Source organism: Nerophis lumbriciformis, linkage group LG28, assembly GCF_033978685.3.
Source record: "Nerophis lumbriciformis linkage group LG28, RoL_Nlum_v2.1, whole genome shotgun sequence".
Classification (NCBI taxonomy): Eukaryota; Metazoa; Chordata; class Actinopteri; order Syngnathiformes; family Syngnathidae; genus Nerophis; species Nerophis lumbriciformis.
The window spans coordinates 19,619,575-19,638,564 of NC_084575.2; the positions used below are offsets into that span (position 1 = coordinate 19,619,575).

At 44.2% G+C, this 18,990-nt stretch overlaps 2 protein-coding genes across 5 annotated transcripts in view; one reads left to right on the top strand and one right to left on the bottom strand.

Annotated features, from left to right (window-relative positions):
• Positions 1 to 17,710, top strand: part of LOC133570958 (potassium channel subfamily K member 15-like) — a 47,860-nt gene extending 30,150 nt beyond the window's left edge. For 2 of the 4 annotated variants that reach the window (XM_072916590.1, XM_061923831.2), the window contains exons 2-3: positions 3,487 to 3,705; positions 16,671 to 17,710. In XM_072916590.1, coding sequence (XP_072772691.1) covers positions 3,648 to 3,705; positions 16,671 to 17,557 — 945 coding nt within the window. In that variant the 5' untranslated portion in view covers positions 3,487 to 3,647 and the 3' untranslated portion in view covers positions 17,558 to 17,710. Of the gene's footprint in view, positions 1 to 3,198; positions 3,283 to 3,413; positions 3,706 to 16,670 lie in introns of those variants that run through there. The other 2 variants (XM_072916589.1, XM_072916587.1) reach the window with 2 other exon arrangements.
• LOC140680171 (uncharacterized) lies at positions 11,030 to 15,682 on the bottom strand. Its single transcript, XM_072916549.1, has 5 exons — positions 15,628 to 15,682; positions 13,804 to 15,560; positions 13,112 to 13,588; positions 11,280 to 12,994; positions 11,030 to 11,197 (listed from the first exon to the last, which is right to left on the bottom strand). Exons 1-5 carry the CDS (start codon positions 15,680 to 15,682, stop codon positions 11,191 to 11,193), a joined length of 4,011 nt encoding a protein of 1,336 aa, XP_072772650.1. The 3' UTR covers positions 11,030 to 11,190.
• Positions 17,711 to 18,990: the final 1,280 nt, after the last annotated feature.

Consider the following 18,990-nt stretch of genomic DNA (forward strand, 5'->3'; position numbering starts at 1 on the left):
CCTGTCACTAATCATGTCTGTATTATTTAAGCTTGTAGTTGCCAGGCAGTCGGCCTGGCGACATTACTTCTGTTCACTCTGCTCATGCCGTTGTCAGGCTGCCATAGTTCATGCTGCTCGTTTCTTGCCAAGTGAGTTTTGTGTATTCATGTCACAGTAAGTGTTTTTGTTTCTTGTCCATAGTTTTGCCTTTGTGCTAGTTTTTGTTTCATAGTCAAGTTTGCATTTCCGCCTTGTGCGCGCTTTTTGTTTGGTCCTTTGTTAGTCTTAAATAAACACGTGTCCTTACGTTCACGCCACGTCTGGTCCAGTTTCTTTTGCATCTCGGGAAAACAAACCCCCCACAGTCCACGTCGTGACATATTCTGGCGGAAGGCCGAATGGACAAGTCGCCACCTCATCACAGGGCCAACACAGATATATTTGTCAATATAAATAAGTATCAGATAATCATATTGGCATATTACTTATACCGTATTTTCCGCACTATAAGGCGCACCGGATTATTAGCCGCACCTTCTATGAATTACATATTTCATAATTTTGTCCACCAATAAGCCGCCCCGGACTAAAAGCCGCGCCTACGCTGCGCTAAAGTGAATGTCAAAAAAACGCTGCGCTAAAGTGAATGTCAAAAAAACAGTCAGATAGTTCAGTCAAACTTTAATAATATATTGAAAACCAGCGTTCTAACAACTCTGTCCCAAAATGTACGCAAATGTGCAATCACAAACATAGTAAAATTCAAAATGGTGTAGAGCAATAGTAACATAATGTTGCTCGAACGTTAATGTCACAACACACAAAATAAACATAGCGCTCACCTTCTGAAGTTATTCTTCATTCGTAAATCCTTCGAATTCTTCGTCTTCGGTGTCCGAATTGAAAAATTGCGCAAGCGTGGGATCCAAAATGGCCGGTTCCGTCTCGTAGAAGTCATCGGGAGTCAGTGTCGCTGTTGTTCTGTGAATCCTGCCTTCCGGAAAGCTCGGACCACAGTTGTGACCGAAATATCTGCCCAAGCATTTACGATCCACTGGCAAATGTTGGCGTATGTCGTCCGAGGCTGTCTGCCCGTCTTAGTGAAGGTGTGTTCGCCTTCGGAGCTGTGTGAAAAAAGCCACCCGGCCTCTTCGCGTAAACTTCCCTTAACCACTCGCTCATCTTTTCTTCATCCATCCATCCCTTCGAGTTAGCTTTTATGATGACGCCGGCTGGAAAGGTCTCTTTTGGCAAGGTCTTCCTTTTGAATATCACCATGAGTGGAAGTTAGCATGGCAAGCTAGAACCACAGTGAAGGATGACTTCTCATTCCCTGTGGAGCGAATATTCACCGTACGTGCTCCCGTTCCACAGTGCGGTTCAGTTGCTGTGAAATACGGTAGTAATCCGTGTGCGGATGGAGAGATTGCGTCTTTTTATGAACCGGATCGTTTAGCAGGAGCCATTTTGTGGTCTTTACAGATGTAAACAGGAAATGAAACGTACGGTGATATCCGCGCGTTTTTTCTTCTTCTTCCGGGGGCGGGTGAAGCGCTTCCTGTTCTATGGGGGCGGGTGAAGCGCTTCCTGTTCTATGGGGGCGGGTGCTTTCCTTGGCGGTTGCTTGCGTAGAAGAAGAAGCGCTTCCTGTTCTACCGGGAAAAAAGATGGCGGCTGTTTACCGAAGTTGCGAGACCGAAACTTTATGAAAATGAATCGTAATAAAGCGCACCGGGTTATTAGGCGCACTGTCAGCTTTTGAGAAAAATTGTGGTTTTTAGGTGCGCCTTATAGTGCGGAAAATACGGTATATAGTAAGTCTCCAAGGCAAAAAGCGTTTTAGAAAGTATCAAGTAACAAACATGTCCGCATCGTTCGATTTACTGCGTCATGAGCCCGATTTGATAAATTATCATGACCACTTTTTGTCTCCCAAAAAAAAAAGGTTACAACTCCACTTCAATTTAAAGACAGCGCAAGTCTGTCGTAAAGTTATAGTGTTTCATATCTCTGATGACTTTCACTTGATGTTACATTCCACTCTACAAAATAATGCAATTACGTATGGTTTGTACCAATATAGTATCGGAATTATATCGGCATCGGCCAATACTCAAGGCTCCAATATTGGTATCGTATCGAAAGTGAAAAAAGTAGTATCAGGTCACCCCTATAAATAGTATTTTTTAGGGCCCGCATGGCCCATTGTATAAGGACTCCCAAAGGGAGTCCTTATACAATGGGACATAAGGACCTATTGAATTTGTAAGGTTTTATTATTATTCTTTCTTATTCCGCAGCTTTGCGCGGTACTTTGACCCCCTTAACATGCTTCAAAACTCACCAAATTTGACGCACACATAAATAAACTCAAACAAAACTCTTTTGTGAAAAAACCAAACACCAAAACTCAAAATTGCGCTCTAGCGCCCCCTACAAAGAAACCTTTCTCTAACTCCCAGTACGAATGTCGTAGAGACATGAAACAAAAACCTCTATGTAGGTCTCACTTAGACTTAAATTTAATTAATTTATTTTCTTGGCCAAAAATCTACAGGAAGTTTGCTATTCCCCCTTCAACACTAAATTTGAGTAAAAACTGCCTTTTTGAGCTTTAATTTGACCCCCTTAACATGCTTCAAAACTCACCAAACTGAACACACACATCAGGACTGGCAAAAATTACGATCTAATAAAAAAACCTAACCCCAAATCTCAAAATTGCGCTCTAGCGCCCCCTAGGCATAAAACGCAGACAAAACTGCTCCTAGGAAGAAAAAAAAGACAAAACTTACTGTAACTCCCACTAGGAAGGTCGGAGAGACACGAAACAAAAACCACTATGTAGGTCTTACTTAGACCTACATTTCATAGATTGACAACCCCCAGCAAAAATCAACAGGAAGTTTGCAATCCCCCCTTCAAAACAAAATTTTTGTAATAACCCGTCACCTTTCTTCAAACATTATCTCCTCTGAGCGCGTTTGTCGTTTCAGCTTCAAACTAACACAGGAGAGAGATTGAACCCTTCCGATTAAAAGTTATCGAAATATTTTTAATTAATCTTATTTTTACTTTCCAAATGTTTCAAATAAGAGTGTCCAGTTCGGGGTTACTTGCCACTAAAAAGGATCGATTTGGTTTATGAAAAGGGTTTTTTATTACATTCAACAGACCAATAATAATAAAACATTTTATGTTCTGATTGTATCTTAGATTAACCCTTGGCTGACTGCACCCATTAGTTCAGAGTCGAGGTCACATGAGATGCTCGACAAACACCCAGTGTGCAAAGTCAAGGTGAGGAAGCTGCAGGTAGCACAACTTTGGTGCAAGTTTGCAGACAACAGGCAAGACTATTTCTCGTAATTGAATTTGTCCTGTGCCGGTGATCCCGGCAGGCGAAAATGATTATAACTAATGACCGGCTGATGTTGAGGATGAAAATGCAGAACGTCAGGACCGTCCTACTCGTTCTCTCCACGCTCATCTATCTGCTGACAGGAGCCGCCGTGTTCGATGCGCTCGAGTCCGGGAGAGAAGTGTCCAAGCTGAGGGCGCTGGAGGAGAAGCTGGCTGAGCTGAGGGAGAAGTACCACTTAGCTGAGGACGACTTCAAGGAGATTGAGAGCGTGGTCCTCCAGTCGGAACCTCACCGAGCAGGAATGCAGTGGAAGTTCAACGGAGCCTTCTACTTTGCCATCACGGTCATCACCACAATTGGTGAGTAGAATCTACACAACTACAGCAAAGTACTACTTGATTGATTGAGACTTTTATTAGTAGATTGTACAGTACAGTACATATTCCGTACAATTGACCACTAAATGGTAACACCCGAATACGTTTTTCAACTTGTTTAAGTCGGGGTCCACGTTAATCAATTCATGGTAATTTGGACCATGACCATTTGGACTTAGACCAGGAGTCGGCAACGCAAAATGTTGAAAGAGCCATTGGACCAAAAATTTAAAAATAAAAATCTGCCTGGAGCCACAAACAATTAAAAGCCTTATATAAGTGTTATAATAAAGGCAACACATGGTATAATATATTAGCCTACTATCAAAGGCTGATGCAAATCTTCGTTGACAGAAATGTTGTATTTAAATTTTTATTCTACACATTTTTGCAACATTGGAAATCTGTAGTAAAAACAGGAGGCTTTTCAGAGGATGAGATAACTCCTGGAAATTACTGGCTCAGAATGGCCAAAGGTACAGTCGTGGTCAAAAGTTTACATACACTTGTAAAGAACATAATGTCATGGCTGTCTTGAGTTTCCAATCATTTCTACAACTCTTATTTTTTTGTGATAGAGTGATTGGAGCACATACTTGTTGGTCACAAAAAAACATTAATTGAAGTTTGGTTCTTTTATGAATTTATTATGGGTCTACTGAAAATGGGACCAAATCTGCTGGGTCAAAAGTATACATACAGCAATGTTAATATTTGGTTACATGTCCCTTGGCAAGTTTCACTGCAATAAGGCGATTTTGGTAGCCATCCACAAGCTTCTGGTTGAATTTTTGACCACTCCTTTTGACAAAATTGGTGCAGTTCAGCTAAATGTGTTGGTTTTCTGACATGGACTTGTTTCTTCAGCATTGTCCACACGTTTAAGTCAGGACTTTGGGAAGGCCATTCTAAAACCTTAATTCTAGCCTGATTTAGCCATTCCTTTACCACTTTTGACGTGGGTTTAGGGTCATTGTTTTGTTGAAACACCCAACTGCGCCCAAGACCCACAAAATAATGCAATTATGTATGGGTCGTACCAATATAGTATCGGAATTATATCGGCATCGGCCACACTACTCAATGCTCCAATATTGGTATTGTATCGAAAGTGAAAAAAAGTAGTATTAGGTCACCCCTATAAATAGTATTTTTTACACTTATTTTTACTTTCAAATGTTTCAAATAAGAGTGTCCGGTTTGGGGTTCCTTGCCACTAAAAAGGATCGATTTGGTGATGATTTTAGGTTGTCCTGAAGAATTTGGAGGTAATCCTCCTTTTTTATTGTCCCATTTACTCTCTTTAAAGCACAAGTTCCATTAGCAGCAAAACAGGCCCAGAGCATAATACTACCACCACCATGCTTGACGGTAGGAATGGTGTTCCTGGGATTAAAGGCCTCACCTTTTTTCCTCAAACATATTGCTGGGTAATGTGACCAAACAGCTCTATTTTTGTTTCATCTGACATCACATAAGACCTTCTGGAGGAAAGTCCTTTTGACCACGACTGTATAGATGTGTGTGTTCAAGTTTAAGGAAATGGCAGGCTGTCTTCTTCTACCTTATTTATTACAATCTTTGCAAGCTGGGTAACATTTGCTGTGGTCTGGAACAACATGGCAGACAAACAACTATCAGAAATGCAGGCAATATTACTTACAGATAATGTGTCATGAGACATGCAAATACAAATGAAATACACAGGACATAAGTAAAGGAAATTAAATGAGCTCAAATATACCTACAAACGAGGCATAATGATGCAATATGTACATACAGCTGGCCTAAATAGCATGTTAGCATCAATCAGCTTGCAGTCATGGATTGACCAAATATGCCTGATTAGCACTCCAGAAAATCAATAAAATCAACAAAGCTCACCTTTAGTGCATTCACGCACAGCATAAAACGTTTGGTGGACAAAATGGGACAAAGAAGGAGTGGCATAAAACATGTCTCTCTGTGGCAGCATCGGAGAAAGTTGTACATTTAAACAAACTATGATAAGTTCAAGGATCGCTGAAATTAGGACAAAACGGTGCTTGCCAAATACTCCCATCAGTGAAGCATGTTTAATACAAACAGTGGGATTTCTAACAATTAGGAAGGTTTGTGTCATGTTTGTCCTCCTACAAAAAACATATTTTTCTCTTAATCTTTTTCCATTTTCACACATCTCTGAACGAGGTCCAGGGAGCCACTAGGGCGGCACTAAAGAGCGGCATGCGGCTCTAAAGCCATGGGTTGCTGACCACCGACTTACACTTAGTAACACACACTTCCATTGTTGTAGCTGTAGTGTACAATTGCATTGCATTATACAGCAGTACAATCACAATTTTGTGTACATTGCTACCTTGGTTTTGCTTAGTAATCTTGTATTTATCCCATTAGACAGGGATGTCAATCATGCGGGCCGGTTCAGGTCTGCGAGATGAGTTTGCAAAGTGTAAAATTGAGCTGGATTTTTAAATTAAAGGCCTACTGAAATGCGATTTTCTTATTTAAACAGGGATAGCAGGTCCATTCTATGTGTCATACTTGATCATTTCGCGATATTGCCATATTTTTGCTGAAAGGATTTAGTAGAGAACATCGACGATAAAGTTTGCAACTTTTGGTCGCTGATAAAAAAGCCTTGCCTGTACCGGAAGTAGCAGACGAGTAGCGTGACGTCACAGGTTGTGGAGCTCCTCACATCTGCACATTGTTTACAATCATGGCCACCAGCAGCGAGAGCAATTCGGACCGAGAAAGCGACGATTTCCCCATTAATTTGAGCGAGGATGAAAGATTCGTGGATGAGGAAAGTGAGAGTGAAGGACTAGAGGGTAGTGGGAGCGATTCAGATAGGGAAGATGCTGTGAGAGGCGGGTGGGACCTGATATTCAGCTGGGAATGACTAAAACAGTAAATAAACACAAGACATATATATACTCTATTAGCCACAACACAACCAGGCTTATATGTAATATGCCACAAATTAATCCTGCATAACAAACACCTCCCGTCTCCCGTCCATATAACCCGCCAATACAACTCAAACACCTGCACAACACACTCAATCCCACAGCCCAAAGTACTGTTCACCTCCCCAAAGTTCATACAGCACATATATTTCCCCAAAGTTACGTACGTGACATGCACATAGCGGCACGCACGTACGGGCAAGCGATCAAATGTTTGGAAGCCACAGCTGCATGCGTACTCACGGTACCGCGTCTGCGCATCCAACTCAAAGTCCTCCTGGTAAGAGTCTCTGTTGTCCCAGTTCTCCACAGGCCAATGGTAAAGCTTGACTGTCATCTTCCGGGAATGTAAACAATGAAACACCGGCTGTGTTTGTGTTGCTGAAATCGGCCGCAATACACCGCTTCCCACCTACAGTTTTCTTCTTTGCTGTCTCCATTGTTCATTGAACAAATTGCAAAAGATTCACCAACACAGATGTCCAGAATACTGTGGAATTTTGCGATGAAAACAGACGACTTAATAGCTGGCCACCATGCTGTCCCAAAATGTCCTCGACAGTCCGTGACGTCACGCGCTGACGTCATCTTACCGAGACGTTTTCAGCAGGATATTTCGCGCAAAATTTAAAATTGCACTTTAGTAAGCTAACCCGGCCGTATTGGCATGTGTTGCAATGTTAAGATTTCATCATTGATATATAAACTATCAGACTGCGTGGTCGGTAGTAGTGGGTTTCAGTAGGCCTTTAAAGAAACCGCTGTTCTAAATGTGTCTACTGGATGTCGCAATAGCAATTCTGTTCGGCAAGCAAATTATTTGTACCGGGGCGAGCAAGTGACCCAACATAAAACAAACAACTTGTAACCCCACTTAAAATGCTGCATGAGTGACTTCACATTGATATAGTTCTGTGAAAATTATTGTCTTCTGTGCACATTTAAAGAAAGTAAAGAGTTTGTGATTTACTGCAATACTGTCAGTCTTTTAAGTTTTTATTTTTGGTTTGTTTAAATTTTCGCACAGCTTTTATTAATTTGTAGAAATGGCAAATGAGGTAGTTGATAGATAGAATAGTTTTTATTTATGCTTAATCTTGTTTTTTGTTCAATCCTACATGGCACTGGGAATAAGACTAAGTTCATCATCGTGTTCTTAATGGTGTTTTTGAAACTGCACTGATTTTTTTTCTTCTGAATTTTCAACTAACTTGAAGTGTTTTGTCAAGACGATTATTTGTGATATGTACATTTTTAGAATATTTTTATTTTGGTAAAACAATCTGAAGTTGTCGTAATTGTATTTTTAAGTTATTACGCCATGATTTTACCCGTCCGGCCCACGTGGGAATAGATTTTTCTCCATGCGGCTCCTGAGCTAAAATGAGTTTGACACCCCTGCCATAAGAAATAATGTAAATCAATACAACCTGTCCCAGATGTAGAAAATATTAACACAGAAACATTTGATAAAGAATGATTATACAAACCCCGTTTCCATATGAGTTGGGAAATTGTGTTAGATGTAAATATAAACAGAATACAATGATTTGCAAATCATTTTCAACCCATATTTAATTGAATGCACTACAAAAACAAGATATTTGATGTTCAAACTCATAAACTTTATTTTTTTTTTGCAAATAATAATTAACTTATAATTTCATGGCTGCAACACGTGCCAAAGTAGTTGGGAAAGGGCATGTTCACCACTGTGTTACATGGCCTTTCCTTTTAACAACACTCAGTAAACGTTTAGGAACTGAGGAGACACATTTTTTAAGCTTCTCAGGTGGAATTCTTTCCCATTCTTGCTTGATGTACAGCTTAAGTTGTTCAACAGTCAGGGGTCTCCGTTGTGGTATTTTAGGCTTCATAATGCGCCACACATTTTCAATGGGAGACAGGTGTGGACTACAGGCAGGCCAGTCTAGTACCCGCACTCTTTTACTATGAAGCCGCGTTGACACATGGCTTGGCATTGTCTTGCTGAAATAAGCAGGGGCGTCCATGGTAACGTTGCTTGGATGGCAACATATGTTGCTCTAAAACCTGTATGTACCTTTCAGCATTAATGGCGCCTTCACAGATGTGTAAGTTACCCATGTCTTGGGCACTAATACACCCCCATACCATCACAGATGCTGGCTTTTACACTTTGCGCCTATAACAATCCGGATAGTTCTTTTCCTCTTTGGTCCGGAGGACACGACGTCCACAGTTTCCAAAAACAATTTGAAATGTGGACTCGTCAGACCACAGAACACTTTTCCACTTTGTATCAGTCCATCTTAGATGAGCTCAGGCCCAGCAAAGCCGACAGCGTTTCTGGGTGTTGTTGATAAACGGTTTTCGCCTAGCATAGGAGAGTTTTAACTTGCACTTACATATGTAGCGACCAACTGTAGTTACTGACAGTGGGTTTCTGAAGTGTTCCTGAGCCCATGTGGTGATATCCGTTACACACTGATGTCGCTTGTTGATGCAGTACAGCCTGAGGGATCGAAGGTCACGGGCTTAGCTGCTTACGTGCAGTGATTTCTCCAGATTCTCTGAACCCTTTGATGATATTACGGACCGTAGATGGTGAAATCCCTAAATTCCTTGCAATAGCTGGTTGCGAAAAGTTTTTCTTAAACTGTTCAAAAATTTGCTCACGCATTTTTTGACGAAGTGGTGACCCTCGCCCCATCCTTGTTTGTGAATGACTGAGCATTTCATGGAATCTACTTTTATACCCAATCATGGCACCCACCTGTTCCCAATTTGCCTGTTCACCTGTGGGATGTTCCAAATAAGTGTTTGATGAGCATTCCTCAACTTTATCAGTATTTATTGCCACCTTTCCCAACTTCTTTGTCACGTGTTGCTGGCATCAAATTCTAAAGTTAATGATTATTTGCAAAAAAAAAAAATGTTTATCAGTTTGAACATCAAATATGTTGTCTTTGTAGCATATTCAACTGAATATGGGTTGAAAATGATTTGCAAATCATTGTATTCCGTTTATATTTACATCTAACACAATTTCCCAACTCATATGGAAACAGGGTTTGTAGAACATATCAACACATAAATATTTGATAAAGAATGATTATAGTTTGACATGTAGAACTATGTCCCATAACAAGAAGATAGAGAAAAAGAAGAAGCTTATCGACTACGGTGTCGTCACAGACTATAAAGGCGGACGCGCACAATTTTTCAGGATTTATGCAGATCCCAAATACAGATCAGCAGGTACCAGAAGGTAAGAAAATGTGCTTTTGCATAATATTACGAAAGAAAACGCCAGATAATATGTCTTACCTTATACACACATACCATAATAATACTCGTATGTTGAAGCACAGTACAATCCATCAAGCGGTGCGGCTTCATAGCTTACCAAAGTCGTACCAAAACATTTTGATAGATATTTGAGCGCTGTGTGTAACGTTCTATATTTTCAATGGAACGTACAAAATGTTGGTGTTGTTTACTTGAGTCATATTGCAGTCTACACGTATCTCTTATGTGTAACTGCCATCTACTGGTCACACTTATTACAACATTTACCAAATAAAATTGCTTCGAGGTCGGTAAGCAAAACCAGAATTATTCCGTACATTAAGCGCACCGGGTTATAAGCATACTTGCCGACACTCCCGGATTTTCCGGGAGACTCCCGAAATTCAGTGCCTCTCCCGAAAACCTCCCGGGACAAAATTTCTCCCGAAAATCTCCCGAAATTCAGGCGGAGCTGGAGGCCACGCCCCCTCCAGCTCCATGCGGACCTGAGTGACGTGTTGACAGCCTGTTTTCACGTCCGCTTTCCCACAATATAAACAGTGTGCCTGCCCAATCACGTTATAACTGTAGAATGCTCAAGGGCGAGTTCTTGGTTTCTTATGTGGGTTTATTGTTGGGCAGTTTCATTAACATCCTCCCAGCGCGGCAACAACACACAACAACAGCAGTCACGTTTTCGTCTACCGTAAAGCAGTTTGTCTGCCGTAAACAGCAATGTTGTGACACTCTTAAACAGTACAATACTGCCATCTACTCTACATGCATATGTGACAATAACATCTAGGGCTTTTAGAGAATGCACAACTGCGCACACAACAAGGAGACGAAGCAGAATGCATCATCAGAGAGGGTGTTCAGCACGGTTAGAAAAATAGTGACAGAGAATAGAACAAGGATGGACAATTCAACCCTTAACTCAATGAGTAGATGAGTGTGATGTGTGTGTATATGTGTAAATAAATGAACACTGAAATGCAAGTATTTCTCTTATTTATATATACTATATATATATTGTGGTACCTGATTCTCACCAAGACACAGGATTGGTTTTGCAGCAAGCCTAAAAGGGCATTTATTGTACAAGTGTTTTTAGGAAGGGCGGGGTATGGAATCAGCAAACTTAAAGTGTCCATCAATAAACATAAATATCTCCCATCTGGGGCTCTCAGTCCTTCACACAGCACACTTCTCTAAAGGTCAAAGGTCATTGCCTATCAAACAAGAGAAACACAACATAAGTAAACATTTCACCAGTAATGTCTTTAGTGAGGAAACAGTGGATGTCTCACTTACCGCCTGATGCACCTGCCTTGACACAGAGGAGAGCCAGACCTGAATGAGGCAGAGTTAAGTAGGGTTTGTAGCTGGGCCCCACCTGGCCGCACAGCTGGTGGCACTTCAGGCTGATTGAGCAGGTACAGGGGAATGTACCGCCCCTCGATGATGCGGCCAAGGCTGGGGCGTTGTCTTCCTTGTTCCACTCTGCCTCCATTCCCTGGCTCCTCCCCTGTGAGGTGCCTACCTGTCAGGCGGTGCTTGAGTGAGACTCCACATATCCCCCCCCTAAGCTCGCCGGTCGGTCCGGGAGCTTCTTTGTCTTCTTCATATAGGCGGGACATGGCGTCTGCATGTGGGATGGCCTTCCCAGGCCGATATTCCACGGTGAAGTGGTAATTTTGGAGTTCCAGGAACCAGCGTGTGACGCGATCGTTTCGGTCCTTATTTGTGGACATCCACTTCAAGGGGGCGTGGTCTGTCACCAAGGTGAAGGTCCTACCCCATAGGTAGTAGCGGAGGTGGTGTATGGCCCACTTGACTGCCAAGCACTCCTTTTCTACTGTGGCATAATTTCGCTCATGGCTCTGGAGCTTCCTACTAATAAATGTCACTGGGTGCTCCTCTCCATCCACGAGCTGGGCGAGCACGGCTCCAATTCCTGTGCCTGAGGCGTCAGTGTGGAGGATGAACGGCTGACTGAAGTCGGGGGCTTTCAACACCGGTTCTTCACATAGAGCTTTCTTCAACATCTTGAAGGCAGTCTCGGCCTCAGCCGTCCAGGTGACATGATGGGGCAATTTGTTCCGTGTCAGTTCATACAATGGTGTTGCAATCGTAGAGAAATTTTTAATAAACTTTTGATAATATGATACCAGGCCAATAAATGATTTTACTTGCTTTTTCGTCAAGGGTCGGGGCCATTCCCTGATGCGCTCCACTTTGCGGGCCTGGGGTTTTACGCAGCCTCTTCCTATGGTGTAGCCAAGATAATCGGTCTCAGTCAGACCCACTCGGCACTTCTTAGCGTTGACAGTCAGTCCGGCACGTCTAAGGGCTCCTAGGACTGCGTCGAGATGCTGGAGATGGAGAGACCAGCTGGTGCTGTGAATCACAATATCGTCTAGGTAGGCGGCTGCGTATTCTTGGTGGGGCCGTAGAACTCGGTCCATCATCCTCTGGAATGTTGCCGGGGCCCCGTGGATCCCGAAAGGCAAGACGGTATATTGGAATAGCCCCTCTGGTGTGGAGAAGGCCGTTTTAGGTTTCGCCCTTTCTGTCAATGGCACCTGCCAGTAGCCCTTGGTCAGGTCCAGGGTGCTGACGAAGCGAGCAGGGCCAAGCCGCTCTATCAGCTCGTCTACTCTGGGCATGGGATAAGCGTCACACAGTGATATCTCATTCAATTTACGAAAGTCATTACAAAATCTCAGGGACCCGTCTGGTTTTGGCACAATAACAATCGGGCTGGACCATGGACTATGGGATTCCTCTATTACTCCAAGTTCTAACATTTTCTTTACCTCTTCTTTTATAGCCGCCCGCCTGGCTTCTGGGATTCGGTAGGGCCTTTGTCTTATCACCTTTCCGGGTTTGGTCTCAATGTCATGTTTGATTGCCTGGGTCCTTCCTGGCAATTCCGAGAGGCGGTCCTGGTTCCGTCCCAGAAGTTCCTTCACCTCCTGCTTTTGGGACGGGGAGAGGTCCTCTCCTATAGGTACTGGGGGAGTGGTCTGGGGAGAGTGTGCAGTTAAAAATGCAGTAGATGGCAACGGCTCTGCCGCATGCCATTTTTTCAGAATATTTACATGGTAAATTTGGTGACCTTTCCGCCGGCCTGGCTGGTTTACCTTGTAGTTGACGGGGCCCATTCTCTCAATTACCTCGTAAGGCCCCTGCCATCTGGCCAAGAACTTGCACTCGCTGGACGGAACTAATACCAGCACTTTTTCCCCAACTTGGAACTCTCGGAGTGTGGCACCTCTGTTATACGTTTTCGCCCGTTCTCTTTGGGCTTTTTCCATATGTTCTCTTACCATGGGCCAGAGTTTGCGAGCCCGGGCTTGTAGTTGGGCGACATGGTCGATCACACTGCGGTGTGGCGAGGGTTGGTTCTCCCAGGTCTCTTTCGCAATGTCCAGCACGCCTCGGGGACGTCGGCCGTAGACTAGCTCAAAGGGGGAGAAGCCAGTGGACGCCTGGGGAACCTCTCTGATGGCAAAGAGGACATATGGAATGAGGTGATCCCAGTCTTTCCCGTCTTCGTCGGCTACTTTTTTTAGCATCTTCTTCAACGTACAGTTGAAACGTTCCACCAGGCCATCTGTCTGAGGATGATATATAGAGGTTCGTATGCGTTTCACTTTCAGCCATTTGTACAGCATGGTTAACACTTGTGACATAAAACATCCTGGTCCGTTAAAATCTCATCGGCAATTCCCACTCGGCTAAACATCATAAACAGTTCATGTGCTATCGCTTTGGCTGAGGCTGTGCGTAATGGTACAGCCTCAGGATATCGGGTGGTATAGTCTAGTATTACCAGTATGTAGCGATGTCCTCTGGCTGACTTTGGGAGTGGTCCAACGATGTCCATTGCCAGACGTGAGAATGGGGTGCTGATGATGGGGAGCGGGACCAAGGGGTTTCGATAGGTGGGTCTCGGTGCATTCTTTTGGCATTCGGGACAGCCCTTGCAAAAGTCTTCTATGGCTCGTTTCACACCGGGCCAATAGAAGCGGGTTATTATGCGGTCATACGTCTTTTGTACACCTAGGTGAGCTCCCAGCTGATGAGTGTGGGCAAGATAAAGCACTCGGAAGATATAAGACTTAGGCACCAGCAGTTGCTCAATTATGTCCCTGCCCTTTGTTAGCACCCCTCTATACAGAAGGCCATTTTTTATCAGAAAATACGGTGAATTAAGTGCACTCACCCCTTCACATTTCTGTCCGTCAATTTCCACGACTTGCTGTCGGGCCCAGCTGAGGTTCTGATCATTCCACTGGGCAGTGGCAAACTCGCCCGTTTTTTGGTTGATGCTCTCTTCTGGTACGGGGAACTCCACAAAGGGGTCCCCTTCCTCTTCTGCCTCCTCCTCCTCCTTCCTGCTGTCCCGTCGCTCCTCTTCAGCTGAGCTGTCACTCCGTGGAGCCTCTGACAAGGGCCTAAACGCGGGGCAGGCTGCAAGCGGTCTCATATTTTTGAGTCCATTGTTGCGATGGCGACGCTGCCGTGGAACGGCACTTGGAATGTAGCTTGGGGTCCAGTAACGGCCAAAAAGAACACAGTCGGACCCGATGAGTAGGGGAACAGCCAGGTTTGGTACCACTCCAGCTGTTACCAGTGCATTCCCTCGGGGTGTCTGAACGTGTATATGGCTCACCGGATACTGGCGGACATCTCCATGTACACACGTCACTGGAACAGTGTCTTCGCTGAGGGGTCCGGCCAGGTCAACATGTACCAGGGTCACGGCGCTCCCACTGTCCAGCAATGCATGTGCATCAGTCCCCCCGATCTTCACTGGAAGGCTTGCATGCTGTCGTCGTCCACTCCCCGTGTGGAGGCATGGTTTTCCTGCATCTGAGCTGGGGGCTGTGGCCATGGAGACATCACGGTCGCGTTCCGGGCACGCCCAAGACATGTGGTCCGGGTGTCCACACACATAACATTTCCGATGTGGGGCCCGACTGGGTCTCTCGGGGGCAGCGCCCTGAGGTCGGGGTGGGGACGGAGCTGGCGGTGCCGCTCTTCGGCGGTCGCGCCCTAGCTTCTCTTCCCCGGTGGCTCTGGCCGTTTCCATACGGGTGGCTCTCAGCCTTTCCATGCTCACTTGGTAGTTCTCTAATAACGCCACCAACTGCTCCACAGTTAGAGGGCTTACTTGTGCGGCATACTTCCGGGCATCAGGCGGCAAGGCTCGGATACAGCGGTCTATCACCAGTCTATCTACAGAGGGGGGGTTCCCTTCGGTCGTTAGCCAGCGGTGTGTTAGGCGGAGCAGTGCAGCTACCTGCTGTCGCGGGGGTTGTGTGGGCTGGAAGGTCCAGTTGTGATATTGCTGGGCCCTGGCAGGCAGACTGCACCGTTGGCTGTCTAGAATGGCTTTCTTTAGTTTCTTAAAGTCTTGAGCATCCGCCAATGCCAGGTCGCTACACACCCGCTGGGCTTCTCCAGTGAGGAAAGGTGCCAGAATGGATCCCCATTCAGCTACCGGCCACTTCTTCCGGGCCGCAGTGCGCTCGAAAAGCTCCAAGTAGGCTTCCACATCATCCTCACCCGATAACTTAGTTAGGACTGCAGCAGGTGGCCGTGTACTAGCCACGTCTTTAGCAATTTTTTTTTACTAATTCTTGTACCGCACCTTGAAGTTCAGCTTGGCTTTTTAACAAAGCACTCAGTGCTTCTGTGTGTGACATCATCAGAGGTTGACAAGAATCAGAGTGCCCGCATTCTCCACCATATGTGGTACCTGATTCTCACCAAGACACAGGATTGGTTTTGCAGCAAGCCGAAAAGGGCATTTATTGTACAAGTGTTTTTAGGAAGGGCGGGGTATGGAATCAGCAAACTTAAAGTGTCCATCAATAAACATAAATATCTCCCATCTGGGGCTCTCAGTCCTTCACACAGCACACTTCTCTAAAGGTCAAAGGTCATTGCCTATCAAACAAGAGAAACACAACATAAGTAAACATTTCACCAGTAATGTCTTTAGTGAGGAAACAGTGGATGTCTCACTTACCGCCTGATGCACCTGCCTTGACACAGAGGAGAGCCAGACCTGAATGAGGCAGAGTTAAGTAGGGTTTGTAGCTGGGCCCCACCTGGCCGCACAGCTGGTGGCACTTCAGGCTGATTGAGCAGGTACAGGGGAATGTACCGCCCCTCGATGATGCGGCCAAGGCTGGGGCGTTGTCTTCCTTGTTCCACTCTGCCTCCATTCCCTGGCTCCTCCCCTGTGAGGTGCCTACCTGTCAGGCGGTGCTTGAGTGAGACTCCACAATATATATATAATAAAAAAAATAAAATATATATATATATATATATATATATATATATATATATATATATATATATATATATATATATATATATATATATATATATATATAGCTAGAATTCACTGAAAGTCAAGTATTTCTTATATATATATATATATATATATATATATATATGAAATACTTGACTTGGTGAATTCTAGCTGTAAATATACTTCTCCCCTCTTAACCATGCCCCCAACCACGCCCCTCCCACCTCCCGAAATCGGAGGTCTCAAGGTTGGCAAGTATGGTTCTAAGGTGCACTGTTTTGAGAAAAAAAAAAGATTTTAAGTGCGCCTTGTAGTCCGGAAAATAGGGTATATAATGATATGATTGTTGACATAATGTCCTTCCTGTTCCGCAGGGTATGGCCATGCTGCACCACGGACTGACGCCGGAAAGGCCTTCTGCATGTTTTACGCTGTCTTGGGCATCCCCCTAACGCTGGTCATGTTCCAGAGCCTCGGCGAGAGGATCAACACCTTTGTCTCTTTCCTCCTGCGTCGAGCCAAGCAAAGCCTGGGCTTCCAGAAGACAGCCGTGTCCATCGGCAACATGGTCATTGGGGGTCTGCTGTCGTGCATCAGCGCCTTGTGCATCGGAGCAGCCGCCTTCGCTCACTTTGAGGACTGGACATTCCTCAACGCCTACTACTACTGCTTTGTCACGCTCACCACCATCGGCTTTGGGGATTTTGTGGCCCTGCAGGAGAACGACGCTCTCCAGAAGCGTCCCTCCTACGTGGCCTTCAGCTTCATGTATATCTTAATCGGGTTGACAGTAGCTGGAGCTTTTCTTAACTTGGTAGTTCTGAGGTTTCTCACTGTTAGCACACATGAACGCCGTGGAGTCGCGGGGGGGGAGCAATCCGCCACGCAACTAGTGGAGGTGGAAACTCTCGAGAGAGGGTCTAAGGAAGGCAACGATGGGCACCACAACCTGAGTCTGCCCATGGATGCAGGCAGCAGCCGCTTCAACCTCCTCCCGTCTGCTGCCGAGCAGAGAGAGCACTCGAAACAGCCTAAAATCGAGCGTTTTCGGGTGCTGTTCTGCTGCTTGGACTTGACCAGCAGCCAGACCCACTGTGAGCAGGAGGGCGGCCTCAGCAACCCCGTCTTTTACAACTCCATCTCCTACAAGATAGATCAAGCCTCCTGCAGCTCCAACACCATGTCACCACAATCTTTCCCTAGCGGCACGACCCTCTTTTTGGGCAGGAATCATCTTCGTAGTAGGAGGAAGTCTTTATAAGAAAGACCCTTTTGGATACATCCCCAACTTTGATTGTGTTTTCACTCATAATTCTCAACATTCGACAATGCAACATACACTATATTGCCAAAAGTATTTGGCCACCCATCCAAATGATGAGAATCAGGTGTCCTTATCACTTGGCCCGGTGTGTAAAATGAAGCACTTACGCATGGAGACTGTTTCTTCAAACATTTGTGAAAGAATGGGTTCCAGCGTGGAACTGTCATAGGATGCTACTAGAGATGTCCGATAATATCGGGCTGCTGATATTATCGGCCGATAAATGCTTTAAAATGTAATATCGGAAAGTATCGGTGTCGGTTTCAAAAAGTAAAATTCATTACTTTTTTAAGCACCGCTGTACGGAGTGGTACACGGACGTAGGGAGAAGTACAGAGCGCCAATACACCTTAAAGGCACTGCCTTTGCGTGCCGGCCCAGTCACATAATATCTTACGGCTTTTCACAAACACAAGTGAATGCAAGTCAAAATTGGTCAACAGCCATACAGGTCACACTGAGGGTGGCCGTATAAACAACTTTAACACTGTTACAAATATGCGCCACGCTGTGAACCCACACCAAACAAGAATGACAAACACACTTCGGGAGAACATCCGCACCGTAACACAACATAAACACAACACAACAAATACTCAGAACACCTTGCGGCACTAAGTCTTCCGGGACGCTACAATATACACCCCCAACCCTGCCCACCTCAACCTCCTCATGCTCTTTCAGGGAGAGCATGTCCCAAATTCCAAGCTGCTGTTTTGAGGCATGTTAAAAAAAAAAATTAAAAAAAATGCACTTTGTGACTTCAATAATAAATATGGCAGTGCCATGTTGGCATTTTTTTTCCATAACTTGACTTGATTTATTTTGGAAAACCTTGTTACATTGTTTAATGCATCCAGCGGGGCATCACAACAAAATTAGGCATAATTTCATTTTATTATTGAAATTTAAGCTTACCAAATCAAGAGCAATAACTACATTAAAAACGTTTAGATTTTTTAATTTATATTTCATATAACAATTAAAATCAGCAGCTAGTATAAACGGAAGAAAACAGACTAATAACAGACGTGTTTTTATGTATAGACACCGGAACTAGAAGTTAATATTCAAAGACTGCTGATTGGTGATTAGAATTGTTGTACAAAAATACAAAATTGATATCAATCTGTTTTTTTTTTTAATCGGGTCATCGCTATTTAACACTAAAAAAGCTTTTAGTTAGATTTTTTTATATATATATTTAAATTTACATTCAAATAAATCAATCGTTTTTTGTTGTTCAATATTTGTTCATGAAAAGAAAATTCAAAGACTTTCCATTAGCCGATTTTTACCTGACACAAGAACAATTTCCTGCTGGCACTGTCAAAATAAAACACGATCGGCGTCAAAGGCGCCCTGTAGTC